At 37.9% G+C, this 23,468-nt stretch overlaps 1 protein-coding gene across 1 annotated transcript in view; it reads right to left on the bottom strand.

Moving 5' to 3' along the window:
• The window catches only part of KCNH8 (potassium voltage-gated channel subfamily H member 8), a 113,149-nt gene extending 89,963 nt beyond the window's left edge, over positions 1-23,186 (bottom strand). Inside the window, exons 1-4 of the mRNA XM_018569249.1 lie at positions 23,168-23,186; positions 20,804-20,928; positions 17,923-18,163; positions 3,008-3,165 (exon numbers count right to left, since the gene is read on the bottom strand). Coding sequence (XP_018424751.1) covers positions 3,008-3,165; positions 17,923-18,163; positions 20,804-20,928; positions 23,168-23,186 — 543 coding nt within the window. The remainder of the gene's footprint in view (positions 1-3,007; positions 3,166-17,922; positions 18,164-20,803; positions 20,929-23,167) is intronic.
• Between the last annotated feature and the right edge of the window lie 282 nt (positions 23,187-23,468).

Here is a 23,468-nt window from a genome sequence, read left to right as displayed (position 1 = left end):
TATATATATATATTTAATTGTCAACTGTACAATATTAAAATACTCAAGAAAGCATAGTAAACATAATGTAAGTTACCTCAATTTCTTTAAAATGCATTTAACTAAATCTGCTTGCCCTTTTTCTCCAAATAGCCTTAATATAAACACAATCTAGTAACCTCTTCCCAGCACATTAAATATTTATTATATGATGTTGCATTAAAGGAGAGGCAAACAGATGAAAAACAAATTAAATACATATACGCGGCCTTGTTGCCTGTTTCAAAATGTGTATTTTTGTTCATTCAATCCTGAGATTTACACATCTCTGTCACACAGAACAGCCCTGTCTGGCAGGGCAGAAGACCTGATTTTTCCCTGCTGAGGTTATGTAATACTTGCAGGTCTTGTCCTTCCCCCAGCCTGTGACTGGACAGTGAAAGAAGAAGCAGACTCATAAGCTCATCTTTCTGTCATTCTGCTCTCTCCTCTCATTCACATGTTACTTGTTAGCACATGAGCACTGCCGTACAACTGATTGGCTTATTTGATTGGCTCATCAATTCACTGCTGCTATTCTCTATCCCCCTCTTTGCTCTGCTGTACAGGAAATCAAAAGAGGCTGATATCAAGTCAAGTCCAGGTACGTACACTGCTCGCAGTCAAAATAATGCATTCAATTATGTATTTATGAATACAGAGCTGCATTCGTTTATCACTTTTGTAACTACCTAAAATCCAGCTTTAACCTCCCTGGCGGTAATCCCGAGTTTGGCTCGGGGTTAATTTTCATTACCATAAGCAGCAACCCCGAGCCACACTCGGGATTACACTGTAGCGTCTTACCTTGTCCACGATCCTCACTATGTCCTCCAGCCGATGCCGGCATACGTCTTCCGGGTTCCGTCCCTTGCGAGCATCCGCGCCACAGGGGGGCGGAACCAGCGGGACATTTGAAAGTAAAAGAACAAAAAAAGAAAAAAAATAGAAACAAAAAAGGAAAAAAAATGAAATAATCAGACCGCCAGGGAGGTTAATTCACTGGCCATGCAGTAGACCTATGCTTGCAATTCTACATTCACCTGCTAAAAGTTGTTGTAATTATTGTCATAAAAAGATATGCCTGTTCTTAAGAAAATTACCACAAATATAACTGCATCCACACATTATCTATTAAGTAGAACATTCCTTCAAATGGGGGTCATAATTTATGCTAGTTATTGTCAGCTACTTTATCATTAAATTATATTTAATTTCAGGAAATGTTATGATTTCAACAAATCAGAAACTGGCTTTAAAAAAGTGAACTTGTATTCTACCCAGAACATTTAAACTAAGCTTTACCTCTGCAGAGTAGACACCAGGGAGGCCACATAGCACCTGAATTTAAATTGTCACCTATTTGATGCACTGCTGGTGCTCAATAAAAACTCCAGGATCCAGGGTATGTAGGAAGTCTGCAGGCCACACTCCTGACCTTCCACACAGCATAGCATTTCTTGCTTGAGGGACCTACTGTCAGGCCTGAACACTGTCAAATAGGTTGGGAGGTACACTTAAAGTGATACTAAACTCAGGAGTTAAATCTTAAAAATGCATTCAAGTTCCCTAACTATTAAGTAAAATGTAGTTTGTGTATCACTCAGCTGTAGATCCTCAAATCCTCTCTGAATTAGTGCTGACACTTCTTCCTTCTGGAGGGTGGCTACTTTTGTTACCCATGTTCCCTGTGTGTGTTGTAAAGTAGCCACCACTCCAAGGTCCCTCTCATGATGGACTACAATCTCATGTTTAGTTTACTAATTTGTATTCATTTGTATTGAGATTATAGTCAATCACAGGAGTGAACTTGGAGCTGTAGCCACACTCCAGAGGGAAGGACAGTGTCAGCACCAATTCACAGATGATTTGAGGATCTACAGCCGAGTGATACACATATAAGATACATGTTTCTTATTAGTTAAGGTACTTAAATGCATTTTTAAGATTTAACTCCAGAGTTTGGTGTCACTTCAAGTCAAATCAAATGGCAACTTTCTGAAAATCAGTATTTGCATATATATTTCTGTGAGATGGAGTTGAGCTGCAAAGCAGGGGGACAGTATTCATACAGGTTCTATGTGGCACCATATGGTGATTTTAATGCATGGGCAAGGGAGAATTGGATATGTTTAAGGAGGCACAGTTTTTACATTTATCAAATTAAGAAAGTTGCCAGAAAAGCCCCAAAGGGACAAAACTGTATGAAACTTATTTAAAGCACCTATGTGCAGCGAAAAGTCATGCAATAAACAGTTTAACGTTAGTAGTTAAAATACTGATTCAATTGCAAAAATCAGAAAATATATTGTTCAAAGTCTCTCCATCAACTGTAAATAGTATACATTTTATGGTGACTGTGAAGTATTGTTTCTGTCTCCAATTTTAATATTGTTAATATCTCACAGTAACAGATACACAAGCCTGTAATTTCTACACTTTTTCTGTAAGTCAAATTGCTCTTAAAAAATGTATTAAAATACATGCTGCTTGAAGTGTGAGCAATATTTCAGTCTAAAAACGTTAGTAAAGAGTATTATGTCACAATGTGTATTGTATCTCGAATTTGTGATTCAGAAGCTTAGAGAACTGAATTGAAAGTACAGCATAGACCCCAAGCAGCAAATTTTAAATCCTGCATGTATAAAATGTAGCTGATTCATAGGCCACCTAGGGTAACAGGATACAGACACAAAGGCATGGGATATGCATCTAAAGGTATGGTGAAAGGGAATAGAGATGTGAAGAATTGTATTTGGTGTATGTTAAATTATATCTGGGGAAAAAAAAAGATAAAAAGGTTTTTGTATTGGTGATCAGAATAATGTTGCCCCTTTTAAGTTAGAGAGATGAAAAATATATTAAACAAAATTTTGTATTAGTTATTTTAATTATAAAACATTACATACATTTTTGCATATAAATATTATGTGGATCTGCACTTTTTTGTGCTTTTTTTAAGTAAATAAATATGATGCAATGTACTTACCACAGTGACATTAAAAGCATAAAGGAGATCAAAGGGAAGAGCAGCAATTAAATCAATGACGAACCAAGTTGTTACATAGTGGATACAAATAGATCTCGCCTTAAATATAACTTGGCCAGACTTGCTGACATAAGTTGTTCGGAAATTTAAAATAATATCTGCTTGGCAAAGAAAGAAGAAATATAATATACAGTGCGATTATGTCAAGAATTACAAAAACAATGAATATAAGGCTTAAAATGTATTAAATAAATGTATTTTATCAAACTTGCATATACATTCATACATGGGTCCACACATTAAAGCAGTAGCATTACAATAAATGTCCCACAATGAGCATTTTGCAGCTCCTTGGTTTCTAAAAGGTACCAACATATCCTTTCAATGAGAGTATGTTTTTCATTAGGCGTGAGTTTAGGGATTTGTTTGTTTAGGGAAAAGAAAAGCTATCTTTCAAAACCTAATGGAGGATTTTCATTTCTTTTTAAAAGTGAAGCTATGTTTTTTTAAATGACTATGCTTTACAGTAAACTCCCCCTTATCCAGCATTTAAGCAACTGGCACTCTCAAGCAACAGGCACAAAATATCTGTCCTAATTTATTTAGTTGCTAATTAACTTATTTGTTTACATTCTGCTGCCGTCCAGCGGCCAGATTCTGCAGTCCACAGCAGAATGAAAACAATGGGGAGGAAAAGCCAGCCTGGTATTGTCCGTTTCAAATCGCAATAGCATGCTGGCTATTGCATCCGCCCACTGAGCAGAGGAGCGGACCAGAGTGAGAACTTTATCTCTCAGGTCCGCTCCTTTGCTTAGTGGCCGGGTGCAATAGCCAGCCTGCTATTGGCTATTGCAAATTGCTGTTGGCTATTGCAATTTGCAATAGCCAATAGCATTCTGGCTATATATCCCACCCACTTCCCGCTGTTTCTATTCACCTGCCGCCTGCAGAGTCTAGCCGGCAGATGAATGGGGCAGCAGGGTGTGAGGGGGTAGGCCACAGTGGGGGGTGTCTTGAGAGTTACTATTAACTCTAAATCAACCAGAAACTACAGTTATCTGGCATCTTCTGATATGTGGGTGCTGGATAACTGGGAGCTTACTGTATTTATTTATTTTTCTGTGGTAAAATCAACACTTGCAGCCAGCAAGTGGAGTTTTATGCAGGTTTTAGGCTAAATTTAGATGCAAATGTGTCATAGGAAGGTCACCCTAGTGTATTAAAACAGTCTGCTAGAAAGTATGAGGGTAGTGCTTGTCTTTCCTATTAGAAACATCTGATGCATATCAAACAAGATGTAATGGGCGCATGGATGGAGTACAAGTATTTGTAAAATAAACAATTTTCTACAAATAATTAAAACTTAAAAATAGAAAACACAATTTAACCCAAAATTGGAAAAAAAACATAATGTCATTACATCAATAATTACAAGTTTACTTCAGGACTATGTCTTTTGAAAGAGACACTATCACCTTGCCCATGCAGGGAAAAGTGACACTGTCTCCAAAGATTTGGAAGTGGAAAAAGAGTGCTGGACCTGTGTGATTATTCGGTTTTTATCATCCAATAGTGGTTAAGTGATGTGAATAGTTTAATCTGGCTACTGGATAGGCAGCTATCACTCACCTAAGGGTCTCTACAGTATCCCTAGCTTAATAGTGAACAAAGTAGATGTAGGAATTGAAATGCCATGCCAATTAAAATAGTCCAGATACAATTTTATTCTACTAGGGTCAGGGGACCGTTGAGTAGAATAGCAATGTGTTCAGGGATTCCCTCTTTACCTTAGCTCTGATAAGGGGGTGTTTTTGGACACCCAAAAATGCATTGGCTATTCTACTCGATTGTCCCCTGAACGTAGTGGAATAAAGTTGTATCTGGACTATTTTAATTGGTGTAGCACTTCAATTCCTACAACTACTGTCTCTGCAAAGGACATCCATGTCGCTCTTATGCTCACCTTACCTGGGACCCCTTTAGAGCACCTTTGTTTTATGTAGCCAGAGAGAATATTAGGCACTTATGGGAGAGCATGCACCTGTGGGGGTGCACATGTGAGGATGAATTTGTGGGAGTCAAGGGATTCCCTCTGCAGATACTCTGGGGTTGATTTACTAACCTTATAAACACGCCACAAACAAATATACACCTCTGTAGTGTGTTCCCTCCCAGCATGATCTATTGGTGGAATCTAGACACCTTTGTAGTGTGTACACACCCAGCAGGTGTGTTGTGCAAAGCCCTGCATGAATTGCAAGGTGATGTTGTGTAAATTAGCTCTACATTGTGTTGCTTGTGTTGATGAATGCAGGAATGTAAATGCATGAGCTAACCATTTTTGTCTAAACTGTGAAGCAGCATTATATATGCATCATGTGCATGATTTTTCCATATATGGCATTAGTGGAAATATGCTTTTAGAGACTTTTTGGTTGATAAATACGTTTTGCTATGTAAAAATCACACGCAACTAGTGCATGCGTGTGTTTAGGTTAGTAAATCACCCCCTCTGAGTCTGATTTAGGGAGTTGAGAATTTCCACACAAAGTGAAGATTCACTTCAATAATTAAAGATTCACTTCAATTATCAAATTATGTGAATATAAACGTCTTTATTAAAATCTATTTTATCTGCACATGACTCGATAATTGAAGGGAATACATTTTATTGTGACAAAGACAAGGTGACAAAGTCTCTTTAACCTATGAAAATGTCTTCTGTAAAATGTTTTAGACTGCATTAATGATATGTGAAAACATTATAGTAGATAAATATGTACTTAATTTATCTATTCAATATGGTAAATAAAATAACAAATTATCCAATATGCATATAGCTAATTTTTAGAAATAGAATTTGATCTGTTGACCATTGTATTTATTTATTTTCCTAAATCTGGTAATAAAATACAAAATGAAATCCTTCCACAGTGATACTAAATACTACATTTTCGTAACTCTAGTACTTCTTAATTATTTAAAAATCACTGTAGGAATAGAACTGTAATACTCTTCCATAACCACGAAGTCCAAAGAAATTCATATTTCAGACATACTGGGGTGGAATATATAGGCATGGGGACACTTTTAAAAAAAACCTTTAATTTTTGTATTGCAGAAAAAGCTTTCTACATTTTTATTTGTTTAAGTTTATGCCTTTATTGTTTTTAACTGTTTTCAGGTTGTCACTTCACATATTTTGATAAAGTCTAATTGTTATGCATAACAATAATAATAAGTTTTGAAATTATTCAAAAAATTGCAGCTGAGTAAATACGTATTTCATCGTTTCTATTGTAAGCTAAATTTTGAGCTGTCATTATTTAGTTCAGGTATCACACAGAAAGCAAATATGTAATTTATTTGTTTGCACATTGAAAAAAACAGCTGGTTATTTCTTTACAGTGTTGCTCATTTGTATAATGTAATAAAAAGCATGACAAAATATTTTACATAGCATAATGCAAGAAGGTATTCTTATACTGATGCAATTTATTGTACTTAAATGGATCAGCAACAAAGTGTAAAGTGGGTGATTTAATAAATGGCTTAAGGTGAAGCTGTGTGGAGCCTTAAAAGATGAAACATAAAATAATAAGTGCAGGTGGGGAGGCGGGGAATAAACTATTCCCCACAAAAAGGAAGGTTACTATGGAATGAAGTAAGAACAGTTATATATTGAACAGTTTTCTAAATGTTTCCTTACCCCTTTTGTCCCCCTCCCCATGCTAAGCTCATCTAACCTCCTCTCCCTATGCAGCATACATACCTAGTTCTTGCAGTCCAGCCATTTCCTCCCACAATGTTTACCTCCAGCCGGGTCTCTTTTTTCCACTGTCTGTACACGTGCATTATAACCCAGCAGTCTTCTTGAGGCAGGGAGATGGTCCAGCCAGCTGGAGGTAAATATTGTATTACTATGCAACTGGACCCAGGAAAGAACTAGGTAAGTACATAGTATGCAAGTATTCTTAACAAGCAGTATGTGAGCTTTAAAAAAAGCCTATATGTATTCCAGAATCCTGCTGCACACCTTACCAGGTATACCTGTCAGCGTGGGTGCTCGAAGTGACTGCAGATGGTGCCGCCAATAATGAAACTTGTTAAAGATGTCACCAGCACACCATATTAAAGTGAAGAACACATCTGTTTATTGACGCTTCATGTCAAAACAAATACCTATTAAACAGGCGCGTTCTTCATTTCAATATGGTGTGCTGGTGACATATTTAACAAACTTTAAAGACTTCACTAACCTCTGCAGTTACATCCACTGTAGAACAATTCATCTACAAACAATGAAATAATTCAGGTCAGCGGTTTTCTTTCTCCCTTTTTCTGGGAATATGATCTGTGCTTGCATTAGGGCCAGTGTTGACAAGCTTTGATGGGAAAATGAAGCACATCATTGACTTCCTTTTAAGACAAGTCTGAGATCATTCAGAATTCATTGCAGATACATTTAACCTGCAGTACACCTAGGCCCTTAGCTTAGATTAGAAGGTTGACAGGGAGGAGAGGAGGTGCAGAGAGAATTTGACAGTAAAACTGATAATCTTCACCTTTGACCACCTTCACTAAAATTTGAGTATGAATTACTCCAGAGTGATACCAGCTACAAAGGTCAACATCAAATTGTTTTAAAGTTTTTTTATGCTTATTAGAAATATATCAAAATTAAAATGACCACATCCAGCTGTACTTTAAGCTGGGAATAGACATAAGATGACTGGCATGATCTTATCAGTTAATTAGATTTTTGGAGGGGACATCTATGTAAACAGACATGTTCACTTGCATTATATTGAGGGAGAGAGAGTGTGTATGTGTGTGTATGTGTATGTGTATGCACTGAGCAGAAACAATAAAGGTCATACAGGTTTAATTATTATTACTGGGTTACATATTCTCTCAAAAATAATCAGCCTAGGGCATTTATTTTTATTTAAATGTTCCTATAGTCAGAAAAATCATCAACTGATATGACTAAAATAAAACAAACTTGGCACAGCTCATCTAATCCCAATACACCTTTTTGCTTTCCACTTTTGCAACCAAATATGAGAAACTCCCACTATATGTGGCCATTCACACAAAATATTTAACAATAATTAATTTTAAAATAGTGATTATAGTGGTTAGAATAGTTGGCCATGTACAGATATGGGAACAGACTAAGGGACAGTTCTTTAAAAAAGCATTAACATACTATACATAATATTCCTTGAGCTCAGACAGCCCTGTGCAACATTGACATGCCTTCTGTGCTGGGTGAGGCATCCCCCAGCCTGCCAAAGCTCCGCCCTTGTCCTGCCAAAGCTCCGTCCCCGTCCTGCCGAAGCCCCACCCCATCCCGCTGAAGCTCCGCCCCAGCTTGGTAATCAAGCTGTGTGGAGAGGAGACAGGTAGGTGCCTCCCTGTGCCTCACTTGCTCTTCACTGGGAAGTCACTGCCCAGGCATCGAGATCGATGACCTCAGTGGATGTTTTTTTCTTTTTTTTGATTGGACAGCTTGGACCAATGGGGCTTTGCAATTGGTCCAAGCCATCCACAGAGCTCACGCCCCTAGCACAGAGTAGAGGCTGTGACAGCTCTTGCCTCACCAAGTTAGGTTACACAAGCAGTGGGGAAGCCCACTGCTGTGTAACCTGACTACCTGTCAAAAGCTGAATACAGTGCTGAATTAACAGGCAGCGCTCCATCCATGACAGGTTACACAGCAGAGAGTCATTCCCCGTTGTGTAACCTGTAACAACCGATCTGAATGGAGAAAAAGCTGCCAGCTTCAGACTTGAAGTTGACACCTTTTTCTTCATAATACTAGGTGAGGCTCTGCCTCACCTGCCTCCTCTGACCGCACGTCCCTGCTGTACAACCAGTTTACAACTGATAATGGAGATCTGCCAGCACAGTACAGAAAGATCTGTCAGCACAATTCAAATGAAAACTCTCCCAGGAACTAAGCAGGATTTTTCAGTTTTGGAGTTCCAGAAAAAAAGTAACCTGCAACCTCCTTTTAAGTTATGGTCTGTGAATGGGAATATACACTTTAGAACGCATCATAAGTAACAATGGGAACAATGCAGAAATGAATAGTGCATATATACATATAAATATAATATTGGATAAGCATAATATTGGATACACAATGTTGAACACGCAAAGTTATATATATATGATACACAAAGCCCCCCAGGCCTGAACACTTCCTGCCTGCAAGGGTAGTAGCGCTTTAGACTTTCTTTTTCTGTTTTCCTGCTCTATATATATATGACACCCACTCTAGTGACCAGTGTGACAAACACTTTTATGTTCTTTCTCAACTTGAAAAATTTAAAAATTTGGCTGCCAAGTAAGAAAAATGCTGCTCCCGGTTGAGAGTTTAATCTGCAGTAAGCAAATGTAAGTCACTCTGGTGACTAGTGTGTGTCTCAAATAGGTTTCCACCACACTCCTTACTGGTATGTTCCTTTTAAAGGGGGTGCTGCAGTGATAGTGCATGGCGCCACTTCAAATCCAAATAGTAAAGTATATCCCCAGCACACCAAAGTAAAATCTTCAACGAGTGGTCATTTTATTGATGTACACAAATCATGCCTGATGAAGGGACCCTGACTGGCCCCGAAACATTGCTTTATGACGAGATGTGTGTACATCAATAAAATTGATTTTACTTTGGTGTGCTGGTGATATACTTTACTATTTAGTGTGAGTCTCAGACACTAAGAGGCTGATTTACTAAAGAAGTTGAGAGCATTTACTCAAACAACTGTGTTAATAATTATCATAAGATAAATACAATTATGTGAAAAACATCTACACATGACTGGATATTTAAAGTGGATAATTAATGTGAATGTTCACACAAGTTTTTAAGTGGTGATTCTTAACTCCTTTAGTAAACTTGGCTTTTTATCAGATTTAAAATCTCAATATGTGTCAGATTTGCTGCAGGGTAATTAGATAATGCAGACACAGCCTGTCAGTTGCCTTTTTAAGCAATTTGACAAATACATAAACACTTTGGTAACTTGTATAAGTCAATATTTACTTTTTTCTTCAGACTGAAAAATGTTTAAAAAATTGCCCCCTCTGCAACCAAGTAAAAAAACAGCATATAGGTATTTGATGTGAAGCTGTGCTGTGATAAATGTAGATTCAACCTGTTTTGTAATTGAGCTATATGTTAAACTGAGTGTGATTTATTATATTTTAATTTATTTTAGAACTGTTGCTGTACTACGTAGTATGTACCTTCGGTTCCATTAACAAAGGCAGATGGGTCCGTAGATTAAGACAAAAAAGGTTTTGCGACCTTGATGCTGTACCTCACCCAGAAAAGCAATATGTGTGTCCACGAAAAAGGAAATAGCTTAGATGTAACACTTATATTGCACTATATATCTAACTGGATTACTTTCTTGGAAAAAGGCTGTGCCATTTCATCTATTTTATTTATGGTTTTATTTGTGTGAAGGTTTACTATAAAGATATTTAAGCTGTAAATACCATCTTTATTTAACAGAACTTTTAAAATTATCTTACGCACATTATTCTAATAGTTGTATAATATTGTGTATGCATGTATTTTAAGCACAGTGTTATCCATCATTGCTTATAATCTTAAACACAATTGATTAAGAATTGAGGCATGACATTAGTTGGAGATGCAGTCCAGATAGCATTTCTACAGCTAGATATGAACCTAGAAACATGGCAATGTTGAGAGGCAAATTCTAAAGTGTTGCTATAGAGGTATATATTAAACATTGTTTAGTGGGGTGAGTCATTGCTACTTTACTGGATGATGGTTTCAGTTTGAATTAACTAGTGAATAATAAATAATAGTAAAATAATAATACTAGTGAATAATAAACCTCATCTCTTTATTAGGACACACACACACAAACACACACACACACAAGGGCAAACTAAATCCAAGAAACATGAAGAAGACATCTGCTTGTCCACATTTAAGCTGCCCCGCATAATGATTTACTGTTACCTTTCTTACATTCTCTAGATAGAGAAAAGGGAACAACTGCTAAATGACTACAGATAAGTTTGAGGCCAACTTGTTGGCCGTATTTGTGGGAGGAGCCCCACACATTTAAACCCCCCCATTTCCCCATCTCACCTGTCGGTACATTTGTGACAACCCTCCCGCCCTTACCCCTTCTGCTAACATTTTACTCTTGAGTATGCCCCTTTACTTGCATTCTGACCATAGCGACCATGGCACACCTCAGGTCAAGTTAGGCAGGTTCATCATCTCTATGTTCAGGTGCTTCCCAGTGGGGCTCTGACTACAAATTATATCATGTCGTAAAATCTCTTACTGCAATAATTACCACTTTGCAGTGGTCATTCTTTCTCTTTTGTTAACCTGTGTTTGGCCTGGTCATTATAAATGATGTTATGATTGTTTACTTCAGTTGTAAATGACAGTCCATTTACATCTATCAGTGGAAGTGGACAAACTCTGTTTGAGTCTTACTTACACTGACTTAATAACAAAAAAGTCTAAAAAGATTTTAATCACTTGATTTTATTCAGATTCTTTTTAAGGTTCACTTCATATTATCTATGTCTTATGCCACTTGGTATATACTGATACATACTAGCCGGTCTATTCACTAAGCTGCCGAGGGTAGCCGAGTGAACAACCGACCCCAAGTGAAGTGAGCCGAACACTGTTAGGCTATTCACTTCAGGCTGGTACGGCTGATTTCAGCCGTACATCGCCTTGCTTCACATGGCTTCAGGTCAGCCGAACATGCTCAGCGTGTTCGGCCGACCCGAAGTGCAGAAGGAGTTCGACTCATCCGATCCAACATCTAAACTAGCATTGTACCCGCCCTCTGCTGATGAACCTGATGGAGAACAGCAGCAGAGGGCGGGTACAATGCTAGTTTACTATTGGCTATTGCAAATTGAAATAGCCAATAGGAATGTAGCAATGCATTTCAATGGGAAAATGTTTTTGTTTTTTTTTCTTTTCTGACATCGCTCCGTGTCAGAATAATGAAAAAAAAGAAACAGCAGTGTTTCTCTCCTTGGCGGCCGGGAGCAGGAGACTCCCGGGGCACCAGGGAGAGTTTGCTGTTTGGAGATCAGTGTCCCTGGTTAGCAGGTAACCAGGGATGGTGATCTCTCTGCAAGTGGCCCAGCTGTCAGAAGCAGGCTGTCGGCTGGCCAATGGCCGGCCGCTCGGCCAGCTTCGGCTTTCAGCATGGCTCAGCCGAGCCGATGCATATGCGTTTGGCTCGACTGAGCCGCTCGGCCACGTTCGGGACCTGTACGGGCTATAGTGAATAGCCCTTACAGCACCCCTTCGGTTCTACTGAGCCGAAGGGGTCCTGGGGCCGAAGCTAGCCGAAGGATCGGCCAAGGTACGGCTAGATCCTTCGGCAGCTTCGTGAATAGACCTGTAGGACTTACATCTCTTGCTGTTCACTGCCACCTCCCAAGCAGTCCCTAAATGTATCTTGGCTGCATCATCAGGGATCAGCATCTCATACCAGGAATATGTCACCCCTGGAAAACATCATGGCACATCTGAGCCTGAGGGAGGAGCAGCATGGAGCAAGTACTAATCAGAGGTTCTTTTTTTCTTGCAAAATGAATATACTTTATGAATTTAATGTATATTAATATTTTAACAAGTTTTTCTGCTTTAGTAGTCAAGACAGTAAGCAGGGGCAGAAACAGAATTTCAGCAGACAGTAGCTGAACAAGGGTCTATTTATACTAGATATGAAGCATATGGGTGATGGGACCCCCTTTCACTGTCATGTAGACATGGACATAGCTCACTTCTATCTAGTCTTCTCTGCCAATCAATATATGATGAACAGGTGTATATACTTGGCCAGTAGTTGAATAGGGGCCCAAAAAATTATCTTGCTTGGGGCCTTTTGGTGATTCTGTCCAACACTGACAGAGGCCTATACTGTAATTATTTGTCATGAACTACATGGTTTTAATTTTTTATTTTGATTTCTGATGTAGTGATAAAATAATAAATGAGATGTATGCTTTAAGAAATAGTGTTCCTTTTATTTATTTACATGGCTTTGGCTAGCTAGCTGTATCCATTTTTTTTACATTTTCTGTAAGTCAATAAATGGATAGCTATTGTTGGACATAAATGTCTGAGAGTCCAAGATATATCAGGTACACTCAATTATTTACACATTCGCCAATCATTAGTACACCATGAGCCTACAATATCTAATCTAATTTGCTCTGTTAATTAAAAAGGAACTAGGTAATCCATGTGCATTGTACAAAATCTTGTGCATTGTACTGATAAACATAATGACACATAAGTAGAGTTTCACCTTCTCTTGTTTTGCAACAGCAAAACATATGCTAGTCATAAACTACACTGAAGCATAGTACTTTGATTCAAACTAAATACAAGAACTTAAAGTGATATTTAAGCTTCTTTTTTTGAATTTTTACATCCAGGAGGCCCAGCTTTTTATCAATATTCTGTTATTTTTTTTTTAAATGTTCTGTTCCTCATTTTGGGTCCCCCTAGCACCCCCTTCGCCCCCTGCACGGGTGCCTTCCTCAGCTAACTTACTTCTGTGAACGCACCCATGCGTGCACGTTCCTGGCCATGCCTGCAGTAGCTGTGTGCGTCCATGGACACACACAGCCCTATGGCAGGCCACACCCCTCCTCTCCTTCCTAAAGGGTGATTGATGGCAAAAGTAGCCTATGCCCTCCTCTGCCCTCAGTATCCTCCCCTTGCAATTAGGAAATTTGGGGAATGGAGGATCGCTTCAGGGACCGGCAGCGTTGACAGCTGTTACACAGGTACGTGTGTGGGGGGGGGAATGGGGAACACAAAAAAGTACTGGTTGTTTTTTATCTTAATGCAGAGAATGTATTAAGGTAAAAAATTACCAGCCTCTAATACTACGTTAAATACAGTAGTATCTAAACCTAAAAACAAAAATATAAAACATTGCATCTTGTCAGACCTTAGTTGTGGTGGGTGCCTTAGTTTTTATTTTTCAGGCTAAGAATATTTTCAGCAAGTTCAGAAAAACCCTGTTGAGCTTGCCAGAAATGCAGTGCCCTGGTCACTTCCTGTGAGCTGTAAGAAAGCTCACACATCCTGTTTTTTCTTGTGTAAACTACTAGCTCCATCAATCCACCATGTAATGGAGACAAACAAAGGTAATCATCTTTGAAATTCAGCTTGCGTGACAACCACGGCTCCCTCCATAGATACAATGGAGAAATGAGTGGGACTGGATATATGTATATACAGCGGCAGTATCTAAGGAATGGTAAGCTGCAATATATTACATGCTTTTGGGTTTAATTATGCTTTAACCCCTTAGTGACCAGTGACATCCATAGTACGTCACTGTCACTGGGCCTGTTTAGACAGACTCCCGGCGTCTTTAGCGTGTTTACAATTGTAAAGCCAACTGTCTATAAGAAAATAATAAGAAAAGAAAAAGAAGAAGAGAAAAAAAGTGGATGAGGGCGGGGATCAGTGGTCGGGGGAGGTTGGGGGAGGTCGGAGGATTATTTATTAATTTGTATCCCTCTCTCCCAATATCTGATATATATTGTTGCCACTTACTCTACCTTGAGTGTTCCAGTGCTCTTCCTCTTCCCTTCCCCTCCCTCCCATATATTCCTCCCCTTAAGCCCTAATTCCCCTTCTCCTTCATGTATATTAAATGTCTTATTCCCTTATTATTACATATGTTTATAAATTCCCAATTCTAACACCTATATGGTCGACAGTATGGAGGACGTATCTCCCTGGAGACAGTGAATTCCTCTCAGTCATGTACATTGCCATGTATTCTAAGCATTGGTAGTTGCCTGAAGTGTGTATGAGCGTGCTTCAAAAAAAAACCTTAAAGGTAAGAAATATGTTTTGCAAAATACATTTTAGGTATACTGTGTGAATAGGAACACATAACAATTTTATAGAGGGGGTTTCTTAAATTTGACTGCAAAGGTGGAAATACACTTTAAGTAAGCCATTATCTAATTTTTTTACATAATACTAAGCAATTGCGTGCAGTGCAACAAGAGATCAGATTTCAACAACTTAAAATGTCCTGGATTGCTTTTACGTGCTAAATGCAACTGCTTTTGATTTTGGAATACTAAGTTTAGAGTGTTGGATATAATTGTGGAAACGTTATAAAAAAATGTTGTATATCACAGTTACATAGTATTTGAGGTTGAATAAAGACACAGGTCCATAGATTTCTACCTTTGTGGGTGTGTGTGTGTGAGTGTTCCAAGAGAACCTGTACCCCTGTATGTTATGGTCTCTGAGGAAAGTATCTAATCGATTCTTGAATTATTCAATACCCTCTGCTGATACGACTGCTTGTAGAGGAGAGTGCCACAATTTTACCACTCTACCAGAAAAGAATCTCCTTTGTTGTTAAACCCTTTTTCCTCCAATGTCAAGTGGTGACCTCTTGGTTTTTTTTAGTGAGTTTACAGTAAAAATGTTTTTTACTAATATTACCATCACCATTAAACACTTTGTACATCAAAAACATGTCCCTTCTTAATCACCTCATTTCTAGAGTGAACAAGGTTAATGTTTAATGGTTAGTCTATTATGCAAAGAGGGGTAAAAGGGTGAGAGCGTGTCACCACTTCCATATCAATTTTAGCATAACAACATAAAACAACAAATAGGGTTTTTTAGGTGCCAAAAGACTTTTTACAAACTCATGTCTAGATAAAATATTTTTTTTATTATTAATCCACATTAAAACATTTTCTAAAATCAATAATACAGGTGTCCACCTTATTACATTCTAATCATATTACATTGTGATAATCTCTTGAACATAGGGTACTTTAAATACCGCAAATAATATAATCTTGCTATAAAGACTTGTCGTGTTTTGCAATATTGCTTCTTCAGGAGTCCTATAAATTTATAAGTTGGACAGTTACATATTATTCTACTTTTAAAAAAATACAGAGCATGCATGCATCGATTATTATCCAAACATATTTCAATTAACTCCTTCGTCTATTCATAATTAGTTGTTTTCATACGATGAGGTATGCATAAAGGGGGAGTACCACATCCTAATAATTTATAACACAGAAAAGAAAGAAGGTTCAGACTTTTCAGGTACTCCAAAGATCACACAAGTGTACTTTTTTTGTATATAAAATGTAACACATTTTTATTTATAAACATATCTAAAAATGCATAATTTTAAAAGGACAGAAAACATTGTCTAAAAAAGACCAAAGGATGTAGCCACATCCTCCCACAATTTTAACATTACAGTACAGTAATTTTACAGTACTTTTTACAGTTTGCTGCATATGAGCAGCAGTAGTCCAGTGGGAGGAAAACAAATGTCTATGTTTCACGGAGATTCGCTTCTTCAGGAATAGGCTACTGTCTTTAGTAATCTCTAAGATGGCAATATCCACCACTATCCATCATCCAACCAGGGGCACAGATGGGGAGGAACCCAAAAAAGAGGGAGCCGAAAACAAGGCAACTCCCAAATCAAAACAGGAGAATCAGGAGAGCGAAAAAACACTCAGAAAAAGCCAGGTATTCTATTGGGTAATAACATCTCAAACATTCTCCTTAGTATTCACTGGGCCACACCTGATGTTATCCATTTTAATCATCAGTGTATACTCTATAACCGATAACTTGGGCTTTCAGCACTGTCAAAGATATATCCAATTCTTTTTTCCTTTTTCTCACTCCTAGGTTCCAACCATCTGAGGTGGTGGACATTCAGCAGTGTCCAGCACCCACAGTAGGCGGGAATGGAGGTGCAGCAGGGGAAGGCAGAAAGAAAAGAAAAGGAGGTGGAGCAGGGGAACAAAGGACAGTGCACCTAGCACCCAAATGAGATCAAAGCAAAGCCCAGCAAGTTACCTAAATGGATGACATGTAGCTTAATCAATATGAACCACAACTGGTTACCAACAGTTTCACCCCCATAAAAATCTCCATATTTAGGTGCAATTCTTACCATCTAATTGGACTTAACCACATGTCATATGTGAATGAGTATTCAATGGTACGCGTATTCCAACCTTATTAGTGGCTTTGCTTTGATCTCACAGGAAGGCCCTCATTTTTAGCGCTCTGCACACTGTCCTTTGTTTCTCTGCTCTGCCTCCTTTTCTCTTCTTTCTGCCTTCCCCCCCTGCTCCTCCTTCCCCGTCTGTTGCGGGTGCCAGACGCTGCTAAATGTCCATGGACATCAGGTGAGTGAACCAAGGTGTTAATCGAGATATGTCTGGATAATGATTGATGCATGGATGCTCTGTATTTTTTGATAAAGTAGAATAATATGTAACTGTCCAATTTATGGATTCATAGGACTCCTGGAGAAGCAATATCGCATAACGCATTGAATCTTTACAGCAAGATTATATTATTTGCAGTATTTAAAGAACCCTATGTACATTAAATTATCACACTGTAAAATGATTAGAATGTAATAAGGTGGACATGTGTATTATTGATTTTAGAAAATGTTTTAATATGGATTAATAATAAAAAAATATTTCTTCTAGACATGAGTTTGTAAAAAGTCTTTTGGCACCTAAAAAGCCCCACTTGTTGTTTTATGATGTTATACTATAAGGTTAATGTCTGCAATCTTGTCTCATAGCTTTGGGCCTTAAGCACCTTTATCAGTTTCCTTGCACTTCTCTGGACTCTCTCCAGTTCAAGGAAATCTTTTTTTTCCACTGTGGATTGGTGATCAAAATTGAACTCGAGACGAGGCCAAAACAGTGTTTTGTAAAGTGGCAAAATATCACAGGCAAAACATCTGGTATCATTTTGTATATCACGGTATTTACAGCATACACAAAAAATAGAGTTAGAAAATAGATGACCAAATAGCAGAAAAACGTACCTATAATAAAAAGAATTTCCACGGAAATATCACTAACAGTTGTGCTTCTTGTTGATGACAGATCATCATTGTCCACAAAGGATACATTGTAAGGTACAGTAACAGCAACATAAAACGTTGCTAATAATATAAGCCAGTCCCAGGCTGCTTTGAAAGTACTAAAATGTAAAATGAGAAACTTTGTTTTTTTTGCATCTGAAACTTTATATTCAGGAATTGCTGGTTTATCTACAAAAACGTTCTGTAAAAAAACAACAAATTTTTTTTATTAAAGTATATATCCTATAATTATATAGCTTAACAAGGATCAGTCTCTTTTAAAATGTGTTGTATCTCAATAACATTTGTGCAAATTATGAAATATCCACATGTACATTATTGAACATAAATTACTATTCATGTAGTAAAAAGAAATATTATTTTCCAGCTGCAATTTTGGCCTGACTTTTTTGTGAAGGTTGGCACGGGAGTGTTTATTTTAAGGACACACTTCTGTTCTTATTCTTCCCTCTGTCCATACTTATACTACTAATCTGGCTCAGACTCTACTTCTATCCTGCCTAACATCACTTAATAATGACTATCACAAAATAAACCAATTCTTTTCCTCCTAAAGCTTTACGGCATATCTTAATATTCAGTATTCACTGGGTTTTTTTTTTTACCTAGTATGACATTTTGTAATAATTTCTGTGTGGTATTTTTGGTGATCAGAGCAAATTGTGCCCGAGAAGGTATGTGCTTCAAGGCTGAACATTAGCCATTGTTTTACTTTTGGGTGGAATGGGGAAAGTTAAAATGTATTTTATGTATATATAGCTCCTTGTAATGACTTTAAGGAAATTTTATCTTTTGTCTCTGTGATGGCTGAACAAAGGAAAAGTGGATTCGGTGTCAAAGGGATAGTGAAACACGCACAGCAATACAAATTCTACTGAATTACAATGTTTTGGTGGGTGTTGGTCTTTAAAAAATTGCATCAAACCCACAAATGAGTAAAATGCATTTTATATAAAAAAGGAAAAATCTTCTTTAAAGTACACTTTCACTGGTACACTTATACTGTAATTATTCACACAACACACAAAAAGCAAAATATAAACTTTGATCAATAGAATAGCGGTGGGTGATTGTACGCTGAAAATCAATCTGTTACAAGCCTTTATGGTGGTCATACATGTATGGGTGTATTTATAAACAATTCACTGAGCTAGGGATGCACAGATACTTTTCGAGTACCAGTGCAGATACTTGGCATTTTCATGAGAACTGCCAGGGTTGCAGCGGTTGAAGCTGGGGCCTGGCTCTGGCACTCCACCACTGTCCTGAAATCATTAGTCTGTATTGTTTTAGAAAAACTGTCACATGACAATAAACAAAAATGTATCAGTACTCGCACTTGTAAGTACTCAGCAAGTACCAGTACTCGTATCGCAAAACTGGTATCTGTGCATCCCTTTATTTATATTTATAAAAACAAAATCGTACATTAAAACAGAGATGTACAAATCCCGGGAGCTCTGTGTGCTCCTTACAAATGACAGCTGCCTCCTAACTTTTTAATTTTTCTCTAGTCTAGTCTTGGAGCTCAAAAGTATCGGTACATGTACTCGTACTTGTACCGAGTACTGTACTTGGTATCTGTGCAACCCTACACTGAGCCATTAATCCTACAAAATTGCATGCATATTTGTTCTGCGTGAAGAAAGACAAAAACGAATGTTATTAGCATAATTTATTTCCAGGTTGAATGTAATATCAGGAAAATAACACACCATGACCACTTATTTTCTATGCTCCTCAGCTCCATCTAGTGGAAATAATGGAGGATTTTCCTGATATTACATTCCAAACCTAAAAATGAAAATATACTAGTAACATTCATTTTTGCCTCAATTCACACACAACAAATGTAAATGCAATTTCACATTCATATAAATACACCTCAGGGATTTGTAATTGATCTAGGTACAATCATCTATTAAAGTATAAAAAATGGCACTCACATGATATTGTTCTGCACTTTACAATTGAAAAAAAATTAAGTATGGGTCATTATCTAAGCGATCTATTAAAACGTTTATTTCATTCTTCTGTATTACAATTGTTTTTTTGATACACATGTAGATATTTATTTAATCAAAAGCGATTGACAAAATCCCTGTATATGGCCAAATTGGCAGAGTCTAAATTGATCAGGAGCTCACTAAATTGAGTAAATGAAGGGCAATTGGTTTGTGATTCAACGTCAATGCCATCAGTTTAATCACATTGAATGATGAATTGAATGATCATATCAGTATAGGTGTGGCCACCTTTAAAGTGGCAGGAGCTTCATGGTATTTCTTCATTTACGTTGACTTTTTTCCACTCAGCAATTATTTATCATGATTGGAAATCAATGGCAGGCAACAACCCAAATAAAACATTCAGTATTATATTAAACATCTTCCATGTATTTAGTGATATTCAATATAAATATGTTCATATCAATAATTAGGCATTGTTGATTGTTCTATTATTAATTGTATTTGGCGTTCAATCCTTACATATGGGGTTCTTTATTTTTAAAAAGCTAACACAAGCACTTTACAACAAAATGCAAATGCATAAAGATATAAAACTGTGGCAGAATAAAAAAGTAAGAATATGATTAGCACTCAGCAAATAGATATAGTAATATGTTATGACCAACTAAAGACATTTAGGTAAATGTCAATGCAATATAAGGTTTTTGCTAGTGTAGCAAATATAAAGATTGTGTAGTTTGTGTTGGTTTGTTTATAAATGTTTCATATGTATTATATATAGTCTGAGATTGACACCATCATTAGCCAAATACCAAATAAATTGATGCCTCATATACATATGTCACTCTTACTTTATTGAGCTTTAATTTGCCCTTTTCTCTCCTTTGTAGGTGACCGGAGATATGATAAAGAACAGCCCGACTCCGTCTCCTTGCTGCCTCAAAATGGGACCCTGATTTTCCTTTTCTGTATTTTTCTGTGGAACAAAAGTAACAAGCAATTAAATATCACTGCATGCAATTTTAACCTTTCGGGGATGTACTTCTATTTAACTTTCTAGAATGTAATAAAAGGTAAAGATAGACTTCAGTACTTATCCTCCAATAGAAGATTCATGCTGGAATATCAAGAGAGCTGACAAGGACTCTGACAATTTAAAATATTCACTTTGCAAGGGAATTTTCACTTAGGGGCCTATTCACAAAGCTGCCAAAGGATCTAGCCATAGCTTCGGCTGATCCTTCGGCTAGCTTCGGCCCCAGGACCCCTTCGGTTCAGTAGAACTGAAGGGCTACTGTACGGGCTATTCACTATAGCCCATACAGCTCCCGCAGTTGGCCGAGTGGCTCAGTCGAGCCGAACGTCAGTCAGTAAAAAAAAACAGCATAGGAATGCATAGCTACATTCCTATTGGCTATTTCACTTTGCAATAGCCAATAGCAAACTAGCTACTGCACCCGCCCACTGCTGCTGTCAATCAGCAGAGAGGACCTGAAGTTCTCCATCAGGTCCTCTTCTAGTGATTGACAGCAGCAGAGGACGGGTGCAATAGCCAGCTTGCTATCAAAATAGCCAATAGGAATCTATCTATGCATTCCTATGCTGATTTATTTTATTTTTTTATTCTGATGGCAGCAGCTGTCAGAATACTGAAAAAAACTTGCAGATAGCAAAGAAGCAATTGCTTCCTCTGCTATCTGCCATCATTTCTGTTGGGAGCTCTCTCCCGCCCGCATTACAATGAGAGCTTAGCAGAGCCGGAGGTGATATGAATGCCGACTCTGCTGAGCTCTCATGGTACTGACAGTTCAGCGTCCCCCTGGTTACTTGGTAACCAGGTAACCAGGGGACGCTGATCTGTCAGTACCATGAGAACTCAGCAGAGTCGGCTTTCATATCACCTCCGGCTCTGCTGATCATTTTATTTTTCTACTTTTTAAAAATGTTTTTCTATTCTGCATGGTACCACAGAGGTATCGAGCAGAATAGCCGCGGCATTCGGCTACTCACTCACTGCTGTTCGGCATCTATGAAAATAGACCGAACAGCAGCGAGTAGCCTGCCGGAGGTTCAGCTCAAATGTTGGATCGGCTAAGTTGAACTCCTTTTGCACTTTAGGTCAGCCGAACATGCTCAGCATGTTTGGCCGACCCGAAACCAGCCGCAGCAAGCCGATGTACGGCTGATTTCAGGCGGTGTACTGCTGAAATCAGCCGTACATGCCTGAAGTGAATAGCCGAACAGCGTTCGGCTCACTTCACATCGGGTCGGTTATTGAAACGGCTGCCCTCGGCAGCTTTGTGATTAACCCCCTTAGCTTGAATGATTTTTGCTTGCACATGATTTGAGGATGGAAGTCAGCAGAACATCACCTCATTCACTAAGCTATGGGAAAATTCCCTGGCAAAGTAAAAAAAATCACCTTAACTAAGTGAACAGCCTTTAATAATACAAATAGCCTTTAGTAAATCCACCCTGTATATCTAGAGGAGCAATAAACCTAAGATATTGGCGATGTTATTTAAAATTTAAGTTCCCAATATATAGATACATTTGTGTAAATAAAAGTTGCATATCTTTACAAAAGTTGATAAACATTAAAAAAATTGACACATATGGTTTTGGTTGCAGTTTAACAGTTGAGTCATCAGATGTTTTTGGGTAAAGGATGCTTAGTTGAGGTATATAGCAATATATAGTATATATATATATACTATCAGGATTGCTGCGGTTGCAGCTGTGACAAGGCTCTGGCGCTCCACCACTATCCTGAAATCATTAGTCTGTATTGTTTTAGAAAAACTGTCACATGACAATACACAAAAATGTATCAGTACTTGTACTTGCAAAAATGGTATCGGTGCATCCCTTATATATATTTATAAAAAAAATAAAAACAGGAATGCATAAATCCCAGGAGCTCCATATGCTCCTTAAAATAAGAACAGATATAGATACTTTTCTAGCTCCAAGACAAAACTAGAGAAAAATTAAAAAGTTAGGAGGCAGCTGTCCTTTTTAAGGAGCATATGGAGCTCCTGGGATTTGTGCATTCCTGTTTTAATTTTTTTTATAAATAACGGAAAATTGTTATCACATACTTACCGTAATTTTCCTTTCCTGGCTCACCTCATGTCGGCACACTAATGGGGTTAACTCCGACCAGGGGACCCCTATAGGACCACCCCTAACTAGAGTATAAATTCCCCCCTTACCACCATACACGTGTTCCATAGCACGTCGAGCGAAGGCATGGGAGGGTAGCTATGCCGACATGAGGTGAGCCAGGAAAGGAAAATTACGGTAAGTATGTGATAACAATTTTCCGTTTTCCTGTCTCACCTCATGTCGGCACACCAATGGGACATAGCTAGCAACAAATAAATATGGGAGGGTTTCATGCCAAAAATATATATTTATTCAGCTCCTAGAAGCTGCTGAGAGCACAGGTGCCCCAAAGGCTGAATCTCCAGAACTAGATACATCAACACGGTAATGCTTAATGAAGGTGTTCGC

This window comes from Nanorana parkeri, unplaced genomic scaffold (assembly GCF_000935625.1).
Source record: "Nanorana parkeri isolate BGI_ZX_2015 unplaced genomic scaffold, ASM93562v1 scaffold1313, whole genome shotgun sequence".
Taxonomy (NCBI): Eukaryota; Metazoa; Chordata; class Amphibia; order Anura; family Dicroglossidae; genus Nanorana; species Nanorana parkeri.
The sequence above is the reverse complement of the archived record's forward strand: the minus strand, read 5'-3'. Positions and strand labels throughout refer to the sequence as shown.